Genomic DNA, 21,078 nt, shown 5'->3' with positions numbered 1-21,078 from the left:
GGTGGTATGTGCCACTGCTCCTTACTACTTTCTGAAGGATTTTTTTTTTTTTTTTGAAGTATGTGGCAAGAGATAGAGTGAACAGAGTACTTCTTTGGGCTATTTTAGGTAAACTGACTATTAATTTTGATTTCCATAGTTGAGTGGCAGTTTTTAAAAAAAACCCATTACTTGATATTTCCATTCTTTATGCAGTTGATTACCTGAAATTGGGGGTTAACTGTGCAACTGCTTTATTCTGGTAACATTTTAAGTTTGAGGCTAGGAATAATTTCTTTGATAGAACTGTCAACGTTAAGAGTAACATCCTAATGTCAGTTTTTTTACTTGGTGAAACTTTTACAGTGGTATTTAAATTGATTTTTTTTTTAATCCCTGAAGAACTTATATTAGACCACAAAGAATGGTAAAATATACATAATGTCTTTCTCTTACTCTCTTTTTATACACACAGATAGAGCTAATTGACAGAGTTGATGACATCTATCGAAACACTTCATGGGACAATGCAGGTTTTAAAGGTTATGGAATACAGATAGAACAGGTATTTATCAATGGATGTTTGTTATAATGTTCAACTAAGTTGCGTGGTATAAATATTTGTCACTTGTATTAACAGCCCAGAAACTTATCTTCTCCTTTAATCATGAATTAATATTCTGATATGTCAGTGATTTTTATCTGATAAACTTAAGTGTTTTGATACTATTTATAGATTATGAAAGACTCTGTTCTTAGGCTTCTTTTAGGCAGGAAGCCTTCTTATGCTACTAAGATCTTTCCTTTTTTCTGAATTCATGGCCTTTTTTCTTCTGTGTTGCTTTACTTTTGATTATGCTTAATGTCTCTAGTTAGAATTCTAACACATTGTTGGAGCCTTAGAAAATTCATTCAACAATGCTATGTGTATGTTTTCAAGGCATTTATACATATAGAACCATTAGATCTCTTTTCCTAAGAATCTTCTGAGTTCCTATCTGTTAATGATGTCCATCACTGATGTATTAATGTCATCCTAATTATATCACATAATAAAAATTGTTCCAAATTGATACGACTTGTTATTAACAAGTATTCTGAAATTGGTTATTACTTTGGACAGATATTTTGACATGTAAATTAAGGAAATTATCTCTTTTATCAGGTTGTTTGTACTAAAGTAGCCATATTACAGGTTCTATAGTGTAGAATATAGAGAACAAAAAGAAAAAAGCTTTTGAAGTCATGTATCATACTTTTAATAAATGTTACACTTTTATAGTACTTGTATAAAACTAAGAATTATTTTTCCCTTTTCCATTTTCTTTTACTCTTTTGCATTTCCTTTTTAAAGTTTTTATTTGAATAGGTAATATATACACATGGTACAAAAGCCAGTGAAAAGTAAGTCTCCTCAGCCACCTGTTGTCAAACCAGTTCCTTTCCCCAGAGACATCCATGTCACTAGTTTCATCCACATCTCCCCAGAGATATTTTATGCATGTATAGCATGTGTTTGTCTGTGTCTGGTACGTTGTACTCTTTTGCACCTTGCTTTTTCATTTCATGAATATGTTGATGATTATCCCATTATGATACAATAAAGGAGTCTCACTTGAAAATAGCTGCAGCATATTTGAATTTTAGCAGACCAATAAATACAGCTGCTTTCTGCTTTAGGAATTTGGAACCCATTTGAAAAAAACTAGATCTGGTAGGAGATAAAATACCAGCTTCTTTGCTGATGATAGGTGGTTGGAGAATGTGGTTTAGACGTGCAGTCACAGTGGTCTCCCACCTGTTTCATCCCAGAATGGATCTTGATCACCCAGTACTAGAGCTTCAGAGCCCACCCCAGTGAGTTCACCACTTGGAGGGCGGGGGCAGACTGCAGTATCCCCTCTGCAGGCAGGCAGATATGGAAGAGATGCCAGAAACAGTGAGCTGAGCATGACTTTGTTCCTTTCTGCATTAGCCTTTGGAGAGAAACCAACATCCCTTTTTTTTTTTTTTAAAGTAGGATTAATATGAATTTGTGCTATATGTATAAGGAAAAACTCCTTTTTTTTTTTTTTGCTCATATGTCTGTGGTGTGCAGAGCTGTACATCTCATTCTTATCTCTGAATCACTGGAATAAATGATTTTAGGCTCATGGAACCTAGGTTTTAATTTTTTCCAACTAAATAAAGAAGAAATAAAAAGGAGCACACTTATAATTTGTAAATCAGTCTTTGACGTATTTTTCATACCATGTTGCTTCTCAGTTTGTTTTTAATCATTGGATGTTAGAATTGAAGAATTTTATGGAATTTTGACTCTAAAACTTTTTTTTTTTTTAAGAATGGTCAATGGTCTTTTTTAGTTGAAACAATGCAGTATTATTTTAATCTTGTGAACTTTTCTCAAGTGTTCTAAGTGTTTTATCTTTTTAAGTATAGATTCGCATTCTCAAGTCTCCACAAGTGGTAAAACCTGGTGAAAGGCACTTCAATATGGCAAAAAGTTACCCAAATGAAGAAAAAGATGCTTGGGATGTGAAGATGTTGCTAGAGGTAGGTCATGGAACCCTGAGTGTGATACTGTTTAACACCATTCTGTGATTTCTAAAAATATGGGTCATGTCTGTGTTAATGAGGGGATGTCTTAGAGGTGGTGAGCACCAGGGTCAGCACACCCCAGCTGATCCAGTGGTGACCTCTTCCCCTGTTGCTGGGCAGACAGCAAGGTGGAAAGAACTGAAAGCGAAAATTGCTAGAAAGCAGTGCTTCTTAATGGTAAAATTTCTGCGAATCTAGTGAAGTAATGGGGCTTTAGGAGATAAATGGATATCCACCTTATTCTGAATAAATTTCTTATACATGATTTTGTTAGTTCAGGTCTCTTTGAAGCTTATTAGTAGATCTCTGAGGTCAGTAATTACCAAATGGTATAAAAATGTATTAGATGGTAGAGGTGTAATGTGGAGATCTGAAAGTACTCTAGGAAATTTTAAATTTCTGTGTTTTTATTCTGGTAACTAAGGATAACATAAATACTGTATGCCATATGGATTCTTGTCCTGACAAGATACAATTTATCATTTTTGTCCCCGGGTCTCAGTCTATGGGCTTCCCTAGTAGCTCAGATGGTAAAGCATCTGCCTGCAATGCAGGAGACACAGGTTCGATCCCTGGGTTGGGAAGATTCCCCTGGAGAAGGAAATGGCAACCCATTCCAGTATTCTTGCCTGGAGAATTTCATGGACAGAGGAGCCTGGCAGGCTACATACAGTCCATGGGGTTGCAGAGTTGGACACGACTGAGTGACTAACACACACGCTGTCTATACCTTTGCTTTGTTGTAAAATGGCCTTCTGTGAAGTGATAGCATTTATCTTCTGTGTTGTTAATGTGTTAGCTTCCCATGGCTGCTGTAACAGATTACCGCAAATTTAGCGGCTTAAAACAGCACTTTGTTTATCTGATGGTTTCTAGGCTTAGTCCATGCACAGTGTGGCTCATCTGGATTCTCTGGTTAGAGTCTCACAAGACTGAAGTGAAGTCAGGTTTTCAAAGCTTGAGGGGAATTAAGGCTGTTATTAGTTTGAGATCCATAGAGTGTTGTATCTGTGTAATATTACTTAGCCATGAAAAAGAATGAAATTTTGCTATCTGCAACAACAAGGATGGATGTATAGGGTCTTATGTTAAGTAAATAAGTTAGAGAAGGATACTGTGTGATACCATTTATATATGCAATCCATAAATACAGCAAACTAGTGAATGTGGCGACAAAGAAATACTCACAGATATAGAGAACAAATCAGTGGTTACCAGTGGGGAGAGGGAAAGGGCAATATAGGCGTAGGCAATGAAGAGGTGCAAACTGTTACGTATAAAATAAGCTACAAGGATATACTGTACAACACGGGAATATAGCCAGTATTTTATAACAACTATACTTTGGCTTTAAAAAAATGTAAAAAGGCAGTTGTACAGTATAGTAGTATTCTGGAATATTTAGTTGAAACCTGTCTTGGTCTGATGTAATTGTTAATCTAATTAAGAACACTTTGTTTTTTTAAAAGCAATTTAGTTTTGATATTGCTGAAGAAGCATCTAAAGTCTGCCTAGCACATCTCTTCACGTACCAAGATTTTGATATGGGAACCCTTGGCTTAGCTTATGTTGGTTCTCCCAGAGCGAACAGTCACGGAGGTGTTTGTCCAAAGGGTAAGTTTTCCATTTGTTGTATGAAATATGTGGGAATAGGAAGGTGATTGGATTATGATATAATTATGTCATTATAATTATTGAACAAGCCATTTGTTTTTTTTTTCCTGTAGCTTATTACAGTCCAATTGGAAAGAAAAATATCTATTTGAATAGTGGTTTGACCAGCACAAAAAATTATGGTAAAACCATCCTTACAAAGGTATGTTCTTCAAGTTTTAAAAGAGTAGATTTTGAGTTTATTGTAGTGGGACGTCAGCAGTTAAATATTTATGTAGATATCTTTTTAAAAAGTAATGCATACTGTTCTTTGTCTCTGCCTAAACAGATATATATTTTTAGTGACAAATATGAAAAGTATAAAGAAGAAATATTGTCAGCTGTCAAACTTCTTTTGAGACCAGTTGGTATTATTGTTTTTCCTAAAGACATCCTTTCTGGAGCCCTTCATCTGCAGCTCCCGATAAAGGACTGCTATCCAGAACATATAAGGAGTATACTGAAAACTCAAAAAAACAAACAACCCAATTTTAAAATAGGCCAAAGATCTTAATAGATACTTCACCAAAGGAGATATACAGATGGCAACTAAGCATAATGAAAAGATGCTCAGTACTGTATGTTATTAGGCAGTTGCAAATCAAAACAAGGAAAGCCCGTTATAAAACTAATAGAATTGCTAATATCCAAAGTAGTGATAATACCAAATGCTAGTGAGAATGTGGAACAACATAAATTCTCATACACTGCTGGTGGGAATGCAAAATGGTATTAATACAATCGCTTAGGAAGACGGTGTGGCAGTGTCTCAGAAAAATAAACATACTCTGGTGTTACATTGGACTCGGCACCCTTAGTATGTAGTCAAAGGAGTCCTCACAGAAACCTGCCGGTGGATGTTTATAACGGCTTTATTAGGATTGCCAAGACTTGGAAGCAACCAAGATGTCTTTCTGTAGGTGAATGGATAAACAAACTGGTACATCCAGATAATGGAATACTATTAAGCACTTTAAAAAAGAGCTATCAAGTTATGAACACATGGAGGAACCATAAATGTATATTATATATATTTTTTGGAGGCCAGGGATGCTGCTAAACCGCCTATAATATACAAGACAGCACCACCACCCGCTACAAGCACACAAAATAATTGTCTGGCCCAAAGAGTCAATATATTATTAAGTAGAAGAAGCCAAGGAGAAGGCAATGGGAACCCACTCCAGTACTCTTGCCTGGAAAATCCCATGGGCGGAGGAGCCTGGTGGGCTGCAGTCCATGGGGTCGCTAAGAGTCGGACACGACTGAGCGACTTCACTTTCACTTTTCACTTTCATGCATTGGAGAAGGAAATGGCAACCCACTCCAGTGTTCTTGCCTGGAGAATCCCAGGGACGGGGGAGCCTGGTGGGCTGCCGTCTATGGGGTCTCACAGAGTCAGACACGACTGAAGCGACTTAGCAGCAGCAGCAGCAGCAGGAGACAATCTGTTTGATTCCATCTATATGACATTCTGTAAAAGGCAAAGCCATGGGGGCAATAAAATGATGAGTGGTTGCCAAGAGTGGAGGGAGGGATGAGTAGGTGGAGTACAGAGGGTTTTCTTTCGGGTGTTGAAACTGTTCTGTATACTTTAGTGATGGATATAAAACATTATGTGGGGACTTCTCTGACAGTCCAGTGGTTAAGATTCTGCCTTCCAATGCAGGGGGCACAGGTTTGATCCCTTGTCAGGAAGCTAAGATCCCACATGCCCCATGGCCACAACACCAAAACATAAAACAAGTAATACTGTAAAAAATTCAATAAAAACTTTAAAAATAGTCCACATCAAAAATAATTTTTTTAAAAAAGAAAAGACGTTATATGTTTGCCAAAACCCATAGAAAGTGCAATACAAAGAGCAAACCTAATATAAATTACGGACTTTGGTGAATTAAAAAAAAAGTGAAATGGGATGAAAGAAGAAAATATGATAAGCAGTTCTTAAAATGTTAGTCTGTTTTTTCGAAGTGGATTAGAGAATCCACTAATGAATTTTTCCAAAGCATAGTATGGAATTACTTCCCCATATTGAACCTTTGGAATTTGAATATTTTTTGCTAAAAATGCAAAGTTTTCTTTACTACCATTTTAATATTAACACATGGAAATCTTCAACACATTGGTTTCAGAATTGGGACTCTTCGTTTTAAAAAAATAAACAGTGTCTTGTAAAAATATGTATAGATTATTTTCATGTCCATGGAGTGATTTCCCCCCTCCCATCTCAGGGAAAAAAAAAAAATCAGTAATTTGTTATCTCATGCAGTTAAATATGGGAAATTTTTTAGCTTTACTGGCTAAATTTACCATTCTATTCAGATAGAAATCCTCTGGTGATCTGATAGGTTCAGTACAACCAACCCTTCAACTGGATTCTGAACAAAATTCTGAACCTCTAGGGCTAGGTCACTGTCATTGGACAGGAATTCAGTCACTGGGATAAGGAACATTGTTTTGCTCTTCTTTAGTTGTCTAGTTTTAACCTTCCCACCACACTTAGATCTAATGGGAGTGTGACTGAGATGAGAGGTGGGAGGGCGGGGGGCTTGGGTGATTGGTTATTAGCTCTTTGGTTTATCAGTGCCAGGCAGTTTTGGAATGGCCAGTGTTTGGTTCCGCATTGAGTGTTCCAGTCTATCTTTTAATTTATGTTTTGTTTAAATTCATCCATGTAATACTACTTAACAGTATTCAATACAATCTTAAATATTCCATTTAATTTCTATAACTGATAGAAGAAGTCATAGTCCAGCTGTTGCCCTGTTGTTGATCTGAATCTGACTGATCAGGTCCCATTTAAGAGAGAGGAACCCAGCTGGCCACAGCAGGTGATGGTTAGGGTGTTAGGAAGTAACATTTTCCCTGTGTGATCCTTCAGGAAGCTGACCTCGTTACAACTCACGAATTGGGGCACAACTTTGGAGCAGAGCACGACCCAGATGGTCTGGCGGAATGTGCCCCAAATGAGGACCAGGGAGGGAAGTATGTCATGTACCCCATAGCTGTGAGCGGCGACCACGAGAACAATAAGGTACGTGTCTTCTGGCGCTTTTGTTTTTAATGTGATTAGGGAAGAAGAGATGATGCTGAATGATAAGAGAGCCCAGAAGAGCTTTCCATTTGTGCTGCAGTCCATGGGGTCACAAAGAGTCAGACATGACTGAGTGACTGAACAGCAGCAGCTAGGGATGGAATTGCACGTTACCAAGTACCGTGAAACGTGGTCCATCTAAATCTGCTCATTTGGACTGTGCGTTGTCAAGATTAATCATGTGTTGCTTTGAGCTGTATGGAAAGTTAATTATTTAATGCCTTGCACTGGAATCCTAGTTTGCAGGGTCTGGTGGGCTTAGACTTTCACTTAAATTTTTCTTTCATTTATAAGCCTATCATTCATATTAGCTCTACATTGCTTCCTAATTTGCATATTTTAATAAACTTTTGCAACAAAATATGTAATTTGCCAGATGTAAGTGTCCTGTGGGTAGGGCGCTTGCCTTTCTGGTTTACAGCTCTGTCTCCAGTGCTCATTCAGGGTACCAGGTATGCAGTAAATAATATTTGCTTTGTCAAATAAGTAGAGAGATCATATTCTGTTGAAGGTGTCTGGAATACTCGACACTCGTTGACTTGGGACATGGGAAACAGCTTCAGAGACTTCCTGAGAGTGGCTGTGACTCACTCGTAGAGTCTGAACTGAAAGTCTTCATAGACGTCTGTCTGGTCCTTTTTCCGTTTTGCAAGAGAATGGAAAGTGGGGCTGAAAATTCCAAGCTTCTAACCATGGCTTGGTCTTTCTGGTGACCATTGCCCACTCAGGAGCCCACTCAAAGTCTGCTCATTACAACAAAAGACACTCCTATTACCTAGGAAATTATGGAGGTTTCAGGAGCTCTGTGCCAGGAGCTGTGGCCAGAGACGAATGTATGTTTTATACTGTCTTATGAGGGTCTTGTGCTCTCTGCTCCTCAGGGGTCTTATGGTGCTTGTTTGGGTGGCAGATGAAGCCATTGTAGTCATTTGCAGACTGTGGAGGCCCTACCTCTAAAAGTACTCAGGCTGAGTTTTACCCAAATCTTGTTCTGCTTTTCTTGATATTTTCAAATTGTTTGGGAACTGGACTCTATTTTAGAGCATCAGGAAAAATGCCCAAATGTGGGTCATTTCTATGGTTTTGCATATCAAGTGGACAAGCTAGGGGTCAGCTGTAGCAACTCAAACTTAAGATCTTGGGAACCCATGAAGACGTTTAGGTAATAATTTGGAATTTAATTTAATAGACTACATATATACATACACACACACATATATATGAAGTATCACACCTCTTACTAAACTCAGCTGTTAAAACACTTTAAACATGGATGACTGATGTAAATTCAGAGAATCAGAGCAGACGTGTTCTGCAGGCCTGGATCATTGTATCTAGGAAGACAGGGGTCTGCCCGGTCAGTGTCCCCGCAGTGGGGCCACTCTGAGTGGGGCCACTCTTGGCTACTGAGTCACTGAGCTTAGTCTGGTGACTCTGCTCATGCCTGACTGGTGGAGGTGTTTGGTCTCCGCATTTGTGTGGCTTACTTTCCTGTGAAGAATTTTAGGCTTCACCAAATTCACATAACGTTTCTAGCCTCCTGCAGAGGAAGGTGCCAGCAAATGGCATTTAAAGGCAACAGTGAACCTGATAAGCCTTCAAGCTGGTTCTGGTTGTGGCTTTTGCGTTAAAGTTTGTCCCTGGAGAATAAGCGCTTACCTGAATTTTTATGTTATCTTGGGTCCTGTGTGGCCTTTTTTCTCTTAAGATGTTTTCAAACTGCAGTAAACAGTCCATCTATAAGACCATTGAAAGCAAGTCCCAGGAGTGTTTCCAGGAACGCAGCAACAAAGTGTGCGGGAACTCCAGGGTGGACGAGGGCGAGGAGTGCGACCCCGGCATCATGTACCTCAACAACGACACTTGCTGCAACAGCGACTGCACGCTGAGGCCGGGTGTGCAGTGCAGGTGAGGGCTGCATGTGGCAGGCGTGCGGGCGCCTAACGAGGGATCCCCGGAACCGTGGGCTGAAAACGCAGGGCCTTGAGAGTCATTAGAGGGCCTGTGAAAGTGTGTGTCTACCCCTGTGCAGCAAAGAAAATGTTTTCTGGAAAGCAGTTTGACATTCCATGACAAATCCTTGGTCTTGCATCCTCTCTGCTGTAGTGATGCCATGGTACAGAGAATCCTAAGGAAGCAGAGATGTACAAAGATGACTCAGCAAGGAGGTTTATGGCCACATTCTTTCAAAACAACAATTCTGGGACATAAACTCATTACTTGTATCTGTGCTGTAGAATAGCCTTAAAGAATGCTGTTGAATCACAGAAACCAAATGTGGAGGAAGGTTTAGTTACAAATCTCTAACTTACTACAGGTTACAAGTTATAAGTCTTATGTCCCATTTTTAATGCCCTGTGCCTGGCTGAGAAGTAGAGGGGCAGCTTTAATTTATGCAGACTGAACTGCATACAGTGCGTATTAACACTGCAAGTACTGACCAGGCTGCCTAGTTTCTTAACTACTGATTGCCTTGTGGGGTTGGTTTTTGTTTTTGTTTTGTTTTTTTGCTTTAATTTTTGGCTGGGTCATGTGGCATGAGGGATCCTAGCTCCCTGACCAAGGACTGACAACTGACGCACCCTGCATTGGGAGGTCACTGGAGCACCAGGGAAGTCCCTTTTAAAAAAAAGTCACTTAAAAAATCTATCAAGTGAATGAAAACCAAGGACACCAAGGTGTTTTAAAGATGAGTCACCGTGGACCACTCTGCTGCCCGTGTCTGCATCTGGAAGGGCCGAGGGACCATGTCTGGGGGTGCCAGCACCTGGGCGTCTGTGCAGGAGTGGGTGGCCTCAGGAGGCTCTGCCCTGCCCTTTCGGGGCCTGTGGCATGACCATAGTCTGCGTTGTGATGCTGGCCATTGACCTGGACTGTGTGCTCTTCCTCTGCAGTGACAGGAACAGTCCTTGCTGTAAAAACTGTCAGTTCGAGACGGCCCAGAAGAAGTGCCAAGAGGCCATTAACGCTACTTGCAAAGGCGTGTCTTATTGTACAGGTATGTCCTCCTGGTGGATCTCTTAGAATAATTTGTTCAGATGGGCATGCCTGCGTTTGAAAGCAGAGTTGGGTTTCATTCAGATGACTCGAACCTTTTACCTCACGGACAGAGTTGAGTTGATCACAGCACGCTTCACATTGGTCACTGCAGGACCTGCGATCATTCACTTCCATTCTCCTTTCCTTCATAGGCATCAGCTTTAGTGTCTTTGATATTTGCCTGGATAGGTGTATGTCCTTGAGATAGTGTTATTTTTTGTTGCTGTTGTTGTTGAGTTGCTAAGTTGTTTGTCCAACTCTTTGTGATCCCATGGACTATAGCCCACCAGGCTCCTCTGACCATGGGATAGCCCAGGCAGGGATGCTGGAGTGGGTTGCCATTTCCTCCTCCGGGGATCTTCCCGACCCAGGGGTTGAACCTGCATCTCTGCATCTCCTGCATTGGCAGGCAGAGTCTTTACCACTGAGCCACCTGAGAAGCCCGTTGTTTTCTGTACATTTAAAAAAAAATATTTATTTGGCTGCACTGGGTCTTAGTTGCAGCATGTGGGCTCTAGGTTCCTGACCAGGGATCAAATTGGCCCCCTGCAGTGGCGCACAGACTCTTAGCTACTGGACTACCGGGGAACTCTCTACATGTGTGTTTTTAATGTGCTAAAATGATACTCTACATTAGATCTTTTTTGAAAACTCAATGCCATGTCTTTACAATTGTGTTTTCCATTGCTTTGTATTTCTGTGTGTGTCTAGTTCATTGTTTTGGGTCCTTGCTGGGTTTCCAGTGATTTACTGTGATACACTGTGTGTGCTTATCTGCTCACCAAGCAGTAGCTGCTAGGATTTCTCTCCTAATGCTGCCTGTAGGACTACACTGGGCATCCTCACACATCTTTGGGAGCCATGAGGGCTTCCTGGGTGCATAGGGAAGCATGGAATTGCCTAGTCGTGGAGGGTAGCACTCCAGTGGTCTCTGGAACAGCAGTATGGGTTAGTCAGTGCCACCGTGGGGCGTCCAGGTTCCTGTATTCTGGTGTCCTTGTCAACACACTGTATTATGTAGCTCTTTTTTGCCAGTCTGAGTGTAAGGTGATTTCTTCTCCTTATTTACATTTTCCATGAACATCTGTATATTTGTTAGCTATTTAGATTTCTTCTGCACATAATTAGTTCATTTATTTGGTCCATTTATAAAAATTGGGTTTAATTTTTGCTGTTATTGCTTTGGAGGAGTTCTTTCATGATAATCTATCTGGTTTAAATACTGCATATGCCTTCCTCCTGTCTGTTGTCCTTTTGGAACAGAAACCTCTCATTAAATGTGTCATTTTGTTTCTGTGTGTGTGTGTATTTTTTGAGTTGTGGATCATTATAAAGATATTTTCCACAGTTGGTTATGTTAGCTTCATAATTTTATCTTTCATCTTTAGGACTTTAATCTATCTGAAGCTAGTTTTAAGATTATCTGTATTGATTGTCAATATTCCCTGTAGTTCTGTCAGTTATTCCTTTCAAAAATCTCCAAGCTGTATTATCAGGTACACGTTCTCCACATCTTCTTGGTCTTGCTATTCCTTCATCACTATATAATGCTCCTTTCTGACCCTTGAGATTTAATTTTTTTTTAATTTTTGAAATTTTTATTGGACTACAGTTGATTTACAGTGTTGTGTTAGTTCCAGGCACACAGCAGAGTGAAACAGTTATGCATATCCTCTTTTAAATTGTTTAATATTCAGTTTGCTACCTGTGTGGTCACGGTGTCCTTATTTGTCTGGTGTATCTATCCCGTCTTATATTTTTTAATTTATGTATCCTTTGGTTGCTTGGCTTGATTTTTGTAACAGGTTTATTGAGAGATAATAAGCATATCATACCACCTGTCCACTTGAAGTGTCAGTTCAGTGGTTTCTAGTATATTCATGTTTGTGCATCCACCTACCAGTCAGTTTTCATTGCCTCAGAAAGAAACCCAGACCCTTTAGCTATCATTTCGAATCTCCTCATTCTCCCAGCTCCAGACAACCACTACTCTACTTTCTATGTTGATGGATTTGCCTGATCTGGATGTTTCATGTAAATGGAATCATACAATATGTGTGCTGCTTTCAGAATGTTTTCAGGATTTATCCATGTTGTAGCATGAATCAGTCCTTCATTTATTTTTATTGCTGAATAATATTCCATTGTATGGATATATCACATTTTCTTATTCATCAATTGATGGATTTTGGATTGTTGCTGCTTTTGGCTGCTGTGAGTAATGCTACTATGCAGATTTGTGTGTAAGTTTTTGTGTAGACTTAGCTTTTTATTTCTCTTGTGTCTGTGTGTGTGTGTATCCAGTTGTAGAATTGCTGGGTCCTGTGGCACATCTGTTTAATCCTTTGAAGAACTACCAGATATTTTTCCAAAGTGACTGCACCATTTTACATTCCCACCAGCATGTGTGAAGGTTCCAATTTCTACAAATCCTCACCAGTGCTTGTTATTATTTGTCTTATTTTTTTGGCCACTCTGCACTGCATGCAAGTTCTTAGTTTCCCGACCAGGGATCAAACCCGTGCCCCCTGCAGTGGAAAGCACGGTCTTGACCATTGGGCTGCCAGGGAATTCCCCCGTGTTTCTGATCACAGCCATCCTAGTGGATGTGAAGTTTTATCTCACTTCGATTCTTCCTTCAGCTTTTAAATGTGCATTTTATGTTACTCATGATTCAAACATTCTGCCATCTGTCAATATCACATTAGTTTGTCACATATCAGGAGCCTGGATATCTCAGTCAACCTTTAAAAAACATTTTCTGGCTGTGCTCAGTGTTAGTCTTTACTGTAATAACCAAACAGTTTCAGGAAGGTGCTTTCTTTTTAAATACGTGTAAAACAGTTTGAGAAAAGATTTCCTTATCAAAGAGACTTTTGTTCCCGTGGTATTTATATGAAGTAGCAGCAGCATCACCTGGGCTCCTGTTAGAAATGCTCCGGCCCCTCCCTGGGCCTCCTGCACCAGCCACTCTGTGGACAGAGCCCAGTGCTCTGTCACAGCATCCCCTGGGGGACCCTGGTGCCTGCTCCACGCAGAGGACTGTGCTGAATAGGTGATGCTGTGTTCTTAATTATTTTCCTGTGCATCTTCATGCTCTGATTTTAATCTTTTAAGAGCAGATGTTCAACAAAAGCTTTTTTTTTTTTTGGATCTGCTGAGAGCAGCATGACATAAATGTGGTGACAGTTCAGAGTATAAACCTGCACTGAACTTGCTGTCCTTTTTCCAGAGCTTGCTTTCAGTGGGGGTGAGTTGTCTGTAAGACAGTCTTGTTGACACTCTGAATGCCCAGCACACGTGACACATTTTTATAAAATCAGAGGCAAAGGTTAACAGCCTAAGTGTGTCATCTGTGTTAGGTAGTTAATGAAAGTCTGCTTCTGTGGGGAAAAGGGCAGAGTCCTTTAAGTTCACAGACCTTTAAGTCTGAATTCTTTTGATTCACTTGGGGGCTTTCCCTGGTGGCTCAGCTGGTAAAGAATCTGCCTGCAATGTGGGAGACCTGGGTTCGATCCCTGGGTTGGGAAGATCCCCTGGAGAAGGGAAGAAAGGCTACCGACTCCAGTACTCTGGCCTGGAGAATTCCATAGACTGTATAGCCCATGGGGTCGCAAAGAGTTGGACACGACTGAATGACTTTAACTTTCATTCCTCACTTGAAAGGCCAGGCCTATGGTGTCTTCATACAGTCGTTTTTGTCTTCTCTTTTAGTGTGGACTTTTAACTGCTTGTGTTTCTCATTTTCCAGAATGAGTCACTTGTTTCACCTATTCTCCTGAATTTAACATTTTTGGGTGGCTTTTCTTTGTCCTTAAGAATCATTGATTCTTTCAAGAAATATCTGTGGTTTACCTACAGTGTGACAGGACTGGACATACATTGATTCATTAATAGATTTGGTTTTTGATCTCATAGAGCTTACCAGTCTGGTGGTCAGAAACAGAAAAGAACCACAGATAATCAGATAGATGCACACTGGAAGAGGTGCTGTGGGGGGATAGGCAGCGTGCAGTGATGGGGCCTCACAGATAATCAGATGGATGCACATTGCAAGAGGTGCTGTAGGCGGGGAGAGGCGTGCAGTGATGGGGCCTGATGGGGTGAGGGGCCTCCAGTGGAGGTGTGGTTCTCAGGTCATCTGGGGGAGGAGATACTTGAGAGAAAATGTAAAGGGTGAGGAAGGCCAGCCTGGCCTCCTGAAAGAGGGAGACAAGAATCCTCTGGGGGCTGAGCAGCATGCGTTAAGGTTCTGAGGTGAGAGGAATGGAAGGAGGTGAAGAAGGGTGGGCATGTGGGCCAGGGAGGGCTGTGGGCAGGAGGCCCGCTGGGGGAGGGTGCAGTCAAGTCAGGGCTCACAGGCATCTTTTGTTAGTGGCAGCAGTAGGATCTGTTTTACATACACATTCTTTCATAAGCACGTTTTGTTTCACTATGAAGAGGTAAAAAAGCAGGATACCTGGAACGAGTAGGTCCTGATGGAGGCAAGGCCACAGGGCTGAGCGGACACTGGGCAGCGTAGTGCTCGGCACGGTGCTCCCCAGCTCCCGATGGAGCAGGTCCGGGTGACTCACGGTGACCGTGTGCCCCGCACTGCAGGTAACAGCAGCGAGTGCCCGCCTCCCGGAAACGCTGCCGATGACACCGTGTGCCTGGATCTCGGCAAGTGTAAGGACGGCAAGTGCGTGCCCTTCTGCGAGCGCGAGCAGAGGCTGGAGTCCTGTGCGTGTAATGGTGAGTGCGTGTCCAAGGCAGGAGGGGCGGAGGTGGCCCTTGCCTGCCAGCCCGACCCCGCCCTTGGGGGCCCAGCAGGGTCAGGGCAGCAGAGGACCGTGTGTATGTGAGGCTCTGCTCTGTTTCAGAAACCGACAACTCGTGCAAGGTGTGCTGCAGGGACCCCATGGGCCGCTGTGTGCCTTACGTCAACGCCGAACAGAAGAACTTGTTTTTGAGGAAGGGCAAGCCCTGTACAGTAGGCTTCTGTGATACGAATGTGAGTATTTATGTACAGTGTTTATTCATGTGAAGTTTTTGTTTGTAAATGCTTGGCTTTGCAAATGGAAGGAAATCAGAACACAGACGGTGCCACGTCTGACCACTGTCCTCATGTGAGAGTCCAGGCAGGTTCCGTGGGTGTTCCAGGAGACCGCACAGGCCCTGGGGGCTTCATGCTAAAGCTGGCTGCTTGCAGGCAGTGAGTCCCACTTACATACTCTTGCCTGGAAAATCCCATGGACAGAGGAGCCTGGTAGGCTATAGTGCATGGGGTTGCAAAGAGTTGGACACGACTTCACTTCCCACTTACTTGGTTTTCTAGGCTAATTGTAAAACTCATGCTGCAGAACTGTGGGCTCTGACCTTGAAATGGGTACAGAGTAGGTAGGAATGATGTGTCGGCGGCCTTCGTCAGATCCTCGTGCTCCTCACAGAAACACGACTATGCCGGCACACTCACAGAAGAGGGTTGCTAGGGGCTTGGGAGGCTTCTGCAGGCTGTCCGTTTGTGTGTGTGTGTGTGTGTGTGTCTTGTGACTCTAAATTCACTTATAAAAATGGACTTTAGGTTCCCATTTCAGTGTGTCACAGGTGGGTCTCTTGGGCTGTTTGGTTTCAGTGGATCCCTTTTCACGTTAGTTATGTGTTTTAACATGAAGGAAGCCACGTTCCTTCTAAATGCATGGCCCTTGAAATAACACCTGACATTTTTTGTTTTCAGGGCAAATGTGAAAAGCGAGTGCAGGATGTCATCGAGCGTTTCTGGGAGTTCATTGACAAGCTGAGCATCAATACTTTCGGTACGTGGTTTCCCTGGGTGGGAGGCTGCTTAGAACTGAGCTGACTTCCCTGACAATGTTAGAAAGTGTGGTTTCAGACTGATATGCCCGAATCCTGCAATGGGCTTCCCTGGTGGCTTAGGGGGTAAAGAATCCTCCTGCGATGCAGGAGACCCAGGTTCGATCCCTGGGTTGGGAAGATCCCCTGGAGAAGGAAATGGCAACCCACTCCAGTATTCTTGCCTGGAGCATCCCATGGATAGGGCAGTCTGGCGGGCTACAGTCCCTGGGGTCACAAAGAGTCAGACGCAACTGAGCGACTAACAGTCTTTCAACAGAGGATGGAAATAGTCACCACTTACGTTCTGAAATGACTTTGTTGGCTAAAAAAAAAAATGGCCTTACAGGTCTGCACCTGTATAGCATGGACACACAGATTTTCAGACAAGGGAAGAGAAAGTACAGACTGCTTTACTGGAAATGAACTCTTGACAGCATAAGCATGCATCAGATGGTAGACTGCAAGCTGTAGACTGCCAGACTCCTGCGTGGTGTGAGAATCATTCATTTACAAGTGGGCCTCAGATTTTCCAGAAGTGAGGATGCACGCTGTGTCCTCTAGGGTGCATACTTGAGTTTCATCCCAGAAACCACCACAGTGCCCAGACAGCAGCAGCGCTGTCTTGGCGAGCATCGTTCCTAGTAGGAGCCTCCTCCAGCAGGAGCCCCCTGCGGCGTCCCTCTGGGGACCGGTGGGCCGCCCTGTGATGTGATGTGTCCTCCACAAGTGCGTTGGGCCTTTCTGGGGAGAGTGCCCGTGAGTGGGTAGGTGCTCGGGTCTCGCGTGGGTGGCATGGTTCCGGCCTGTCAATGCCAGCCACGTCGCGGTACCCCGCCGGCAGTCTGTGCCCCGACACCTGATGATACTCTAAGAAGGCTGCTTTTCGACTTCTGAGTCCTTGCTCAGGACATTCATTGTTTGGAACTGTTCACAGGGAAGTTTCTAGCAGACAACATCGTCGGTTCCGTCCTGGTTTTCTCCTTGATATTCTGGATTCCTTTCAGCATTCTGGTCCATTGTGTGGTGAGTCACCAGTTTTTAAGTAATTGAAACATTTTGTTAAACTTGAGCACCTCCAACCATAGGGCTGTTTTGAAAAGATAAAATTTATTCTCAGAAAACTCTGACCTGTTTCTAATGACATTTTTGGTGTTACCCCCAGGAAAGTGTATCTTGTTAAAAGACTAAATTCTAAAAAATGGTATTTTTTGTGTGTGGCTGTTTTGTTCTCGTGTGTAATTTCTGAGGAATTTCATACTTGCTAAGCACCAGAGACTGTTTAGCTGGACTTGTCTAGGACTTCTGAGTGAAGCTGCGGCATGAACGTTTTCAGGCTGTTGTCACAGCGCAGATGGCAGCCAGCAGCCGTCCAGAGACGCTGCCCCGTCTCGTCCAGGGTCCCGGCAGCACCGTTTGGGGTGTTCGAATCCTTCCCTGTGAGGACACCGAGCAGTCATTTTGATTGTTCAAGACGAGTAACAGCTAACAAGCTTGGTTGCACTCTGAGAAGCTCCAGTACTTTATAAGTTTTCTTATAAATCCAATCTCTTTGCTTCTGTGGGAAAGTGAAGATCTGTCTGCTGTGCAGAGACGAGGCACTCAGACCCAGGCTTTCAGGCCTTTGCTCTGAAAGCCCTGACAGGGTGCCTCCCGTGAGCACATGGGAGGGTGCGGTGCAGGGAACTCTCGGGTCTCCGTGGCCCTGGCCTCCTTCCCTCGCGCGCTGTCTCGTGATGGTTCTTCCTCCGGTTGATGAGCCTGGTGGGCCTGAGGAAACCTCTGCTCAAGCCCTGCTCTGTTAAAAGAGCTGAAGCTCTGACACACAGCAACACTGCCATCCACTATGGAGGCCTGACCTTTGATTTCTGAGCAGAGCTGCCGACAGGAGGGCGGGCAGTGGCTGGTTTCCAAGCACAGAAGACGGTCAGGGCAGTCAGGCCGGGGCTCGGCCTCCTGCCTCGCTTGTGGTCACCTGTCACTAGTCAGCCCCAGACAGGGAGCAGGGTGGAGGGGGGACTGTGTGTCCAGCCTTTCAGAGTATGACTTGAGGGCCAGTTCGGGACTTGAGGCCTAGGTCCTCTCAGAGTTTGGGCCACAGAAACTCAGGACACGCTGAGAAGAGTACTGAGGCTGGGGGGTCTGGGGCACTTTGAGGTCAGTGCCAAGTGAGGCCACAGGCAGTGCCCCTCCACCTCCTAGGGCTGCCCTTAGGGTCAGCCTTGTCTCTGAGTGCTGAGCCTGCATGGAGGTGCCCTGGTTGTTCCTGCCCAGGGTGTGGAGCAAGTGTCTCAGAAAAACAGCACTTAAACCTTGCCTCTTTCTGCAGTTAATGCCAAAAAACATACTTCTTCAAGTGTAAGAGAAACACTTGTGGCAGAACCCCTCAAGCTTGAGTAGAACTCACATTCTCATCTGCTGGACCTGCTCCCTCTTCCTACAGCTCAAGTTCTAAGCTAGCTCTTCACTAGTTACTATTAGGAGGGGCTTAGGAGGACGGAGCCTCTACTGAGCAGGTTGTAAGAATGACCCCGCTCTTCTTGTCTTTCTAGGATAAGAAACTGGATAAGCAGTTTGAGTCTCTGTCTCTGTTCCACCCCAGTGTAAGTATCTCACAAAAAAGCATTTTCGGTTGTGTTTGGAGGCCTGCTGAGCAGACACCTTCACTGGCCTCCCCCAGCTGCGCCTTCTTGGCTGGAGGGCCGTCTTCTGGCAGGCAGGATGTGAAAGGGAACCTCTTGACGGTGATCTTTTAGTCAGTCGCTTGGATGGAGACTGACACTACAGAGGAGCCCCACTCTGCCCCTCCCTGCTGCCCTGAGTAGTTGGCTGTTCGGCGCTGACTTCATTTTCACGTTTGGAGAGCTTTTCCTGTCTTAGGATCTTGACAAGGGTTCTTCTGACTCTCTTGGGTCTTCACATACGGGTTGTCAGGACACTTGGAAGCTGTTTAATTGCTTCTGAGGGTGCTTTCCTCAGGTGGGTGGGGATCAGGGTGCTGATGGGTGCGGCCGTCTGGTGGGGCTCACCCCCTGCTCCATGTCTCTCCAGAACGTCGAGATGCTGAGCAGCATGGACTCGGCCTCGGTGCGCATCATCAAGCCCTTTCCTGCGCCCCAGACCCTGGTCGCCTGCAGACCACCCCCGTGATGCCCCCCGCGCCCTCTGCGCCCCTGGCCCCGAAGCTGGACCACCAGCGGATGGACACCATCCAGGAGGACCCGAGCACGGACTCACATGCTGATGAGGATGGCTTTGAGAAGGATCCCTTCCCAAATAGCAGTGCAGCTGCCAAGTCATTCGAGGACCTTACAGACCATCCAGTCACCAGAAGTGAAAAGGCCTCGTCCTTCAAGCTGCAGCGTCAGAACCGCGTGGACAGCAAGGAGACCGAGTGCTAGTCCCCAGCCGCGTACCGGGCTCTCTGACTTCCTGGACAGAGTATTTTTTAGGGATTTGACCCCAAATCACTGCATATTTTTGGTGAAGATTTGGGAGAAATAAGGAAGTGACTTCACAGCAGATGCTGGTCATGTGTTTGGACTTCCTTTGCATACATAATACTGGTGTGGTCAGGCCCTTTTCCTTTGAAGAGGTAAGGTGAATCTGGCTTATTTTGAGGCTTTCAGGTTTCAGTTTTTTTGATCTTTAAAGTATCCTTCAACCTGTGGTGCAAAAGCAGAAACTATGGCTGGATTAGGTTATGAATATTTACGTTTTTGTAAATTAACTTTTTACATTGAGAACAGCACTGATTAGGGAGATGATCAGATTCTTTTTTAAATACACTGTAATGACCTAGTGAACATAGGCATGTAGTGGTTTTGTGTGAGGGTAACCAGACACAGATTTACTTTTTGCCTTCAAGACAAAGGGAGATAAAAGCAACAAGTTATACATTATCTCCAAAATGTGGGTTCTGTTTCTAGGTGGTTCTAGGTAATACCTAGAACTTGTAACAGAAGAAGGGAATTACACTAAGAAATAGGTTAATGTTTCTTAATTCTAAATTGTTAGAATTTCTAATTTCTAGAATTAAAACAATGAATCCCAGGGATGGGGGAGCCTGGTGGGCTGCCGTCTATGGGGTCGCACAGAGTCGGACACGACTGAAGCGACTTAGCAGCAGCTTATAGTGAAGGTTACAAATTATAGCCAAATGAATCTACAAAATCCTGCCAACAGTTTTTGGAGCCTAGTGAGCTGGGCAGTTTTTCTGTGTTTTGTAAGTATCTTCACGTGTCAGCACTCTTACCATGCTCTTAAAACATTTGCCATTTAGAAAACCTGAACTACTTCAGATTAAGGGTATGGTCGCCTCTGCTCAAACACTAGTGGCCAAGAGGCTGTGTGAGATGGTTCTTGCCAAAGGAACAGGGTGTGATGTGCTGGCCTGGGGCTTTCTCCCCACACAACTGACTTCTAAGAACCCTTGGTATTCACCTGTGTTCATTCTTGATCTAGTGCTTCAGTAACGTCTGTGTTTACTATGTGAAGGATAAAAACCATCAGGTTGAATTCTGATCTGCTTTAAAAGCTTTTTTCCCTTGCTAAGTTCTGAATTGTGCTCACCAGCCAACACATTTTAACTGAGATAACTTAAGCTTTGAGGGCAATCATCCAAACCTGTGACAAATCATATCTTTTTTTCTAAGGACATTTGTTACGCAGATACCTGTTACACTAATACTTGAACCTGTACCTTATGGTATTTGCTGTCTCTAGTCATGATATTCTCACATTGTAGTTACACTTCTGCAGTTGGATAGAAGGTGAGTGGGGTGTGTGGGTGTACGTATGAGTGAATGTAAGAAAACCATTTTTTATAAAATTGTGACTTTTTAAGAAACAAAACTGTCTTTACCTTTTTTTTACACTTA

At 43.4% G+C, this 21,078-nt stretch overlaps 1 protein-coding gene across 1 annotated transcript in view; it reads left to right on the top strand.

Moving 5' to 3' along the window:
• The window catches only part of ADAM17 (ADAM metallopeptidase domain 17), a 44,302-nt gene extending 23,250 nt beyond the window's left edge, over nucleotides 1-21,052 (top strand). Inside the window, 14 exon segments of the mRNA XM_005905509.3 lie at nucleotides 455-544; nucleotides 2,419-2,532; nucleotides 4,047-4,191; nucleotides 4,305-4,393; nucleotides 7,115-7,267; nucleotides 9,036-9,235; nucleotides 10,222-10,325; nucleotides 14,966-15,100; nucleotides 15,229-15,359; nucleotides 16,083-16,161; nucleotides 17,136-17,224; nucleotides 18,751-18,801; nucleotides 19,250-19,316; nucleotides 19,319-21,052. Coding sequence (XP_005905571.2) covers nucleotides 455-544; nucleotides 2,419-2,532; nucleotides 4,047-4,191; nucleotides 4,305-4,393; nucleotides 7,115-7,267; nucleotides 9,036-9,235; nucleotides 10,222-10,325; nucleotides 14,966-15,100; nucleotides 15,229-15,359; nucleotides 16,083-16,161; nucleotides 17,136-17,224; nucleotides 18,751-18,801; nucleotides 19,250-19,316; nucleotides 19,319-19,599 — 1,728 coding nt within the window. The 3' untranslated portion in view covers nucleotides 19,600-21,052.
• Nucleotides 21,053-21,078: the final 26 nt, after the last annotated feature.

The sequence above is a fragment of the Bos mutus genome, chromosome 11 (assembly GCF_027580195.1).
Source record: "Bos mutus isolate GX-2022 chromosome 11, NWIPB_WYAK_1.1, whole genome shotgun sequence".
Taxonomy (NCBI): Eukaryota; Metazoa; Chordata; class Mammalia; order Artiodactyla; family Bovidae; genus Bos; species Bos mutus.
The sequence above is the reverse complement of the archived record's forward strand: the minus strand, read 5'-3'. Positions and strand labels throughout refer to the sequence as shown.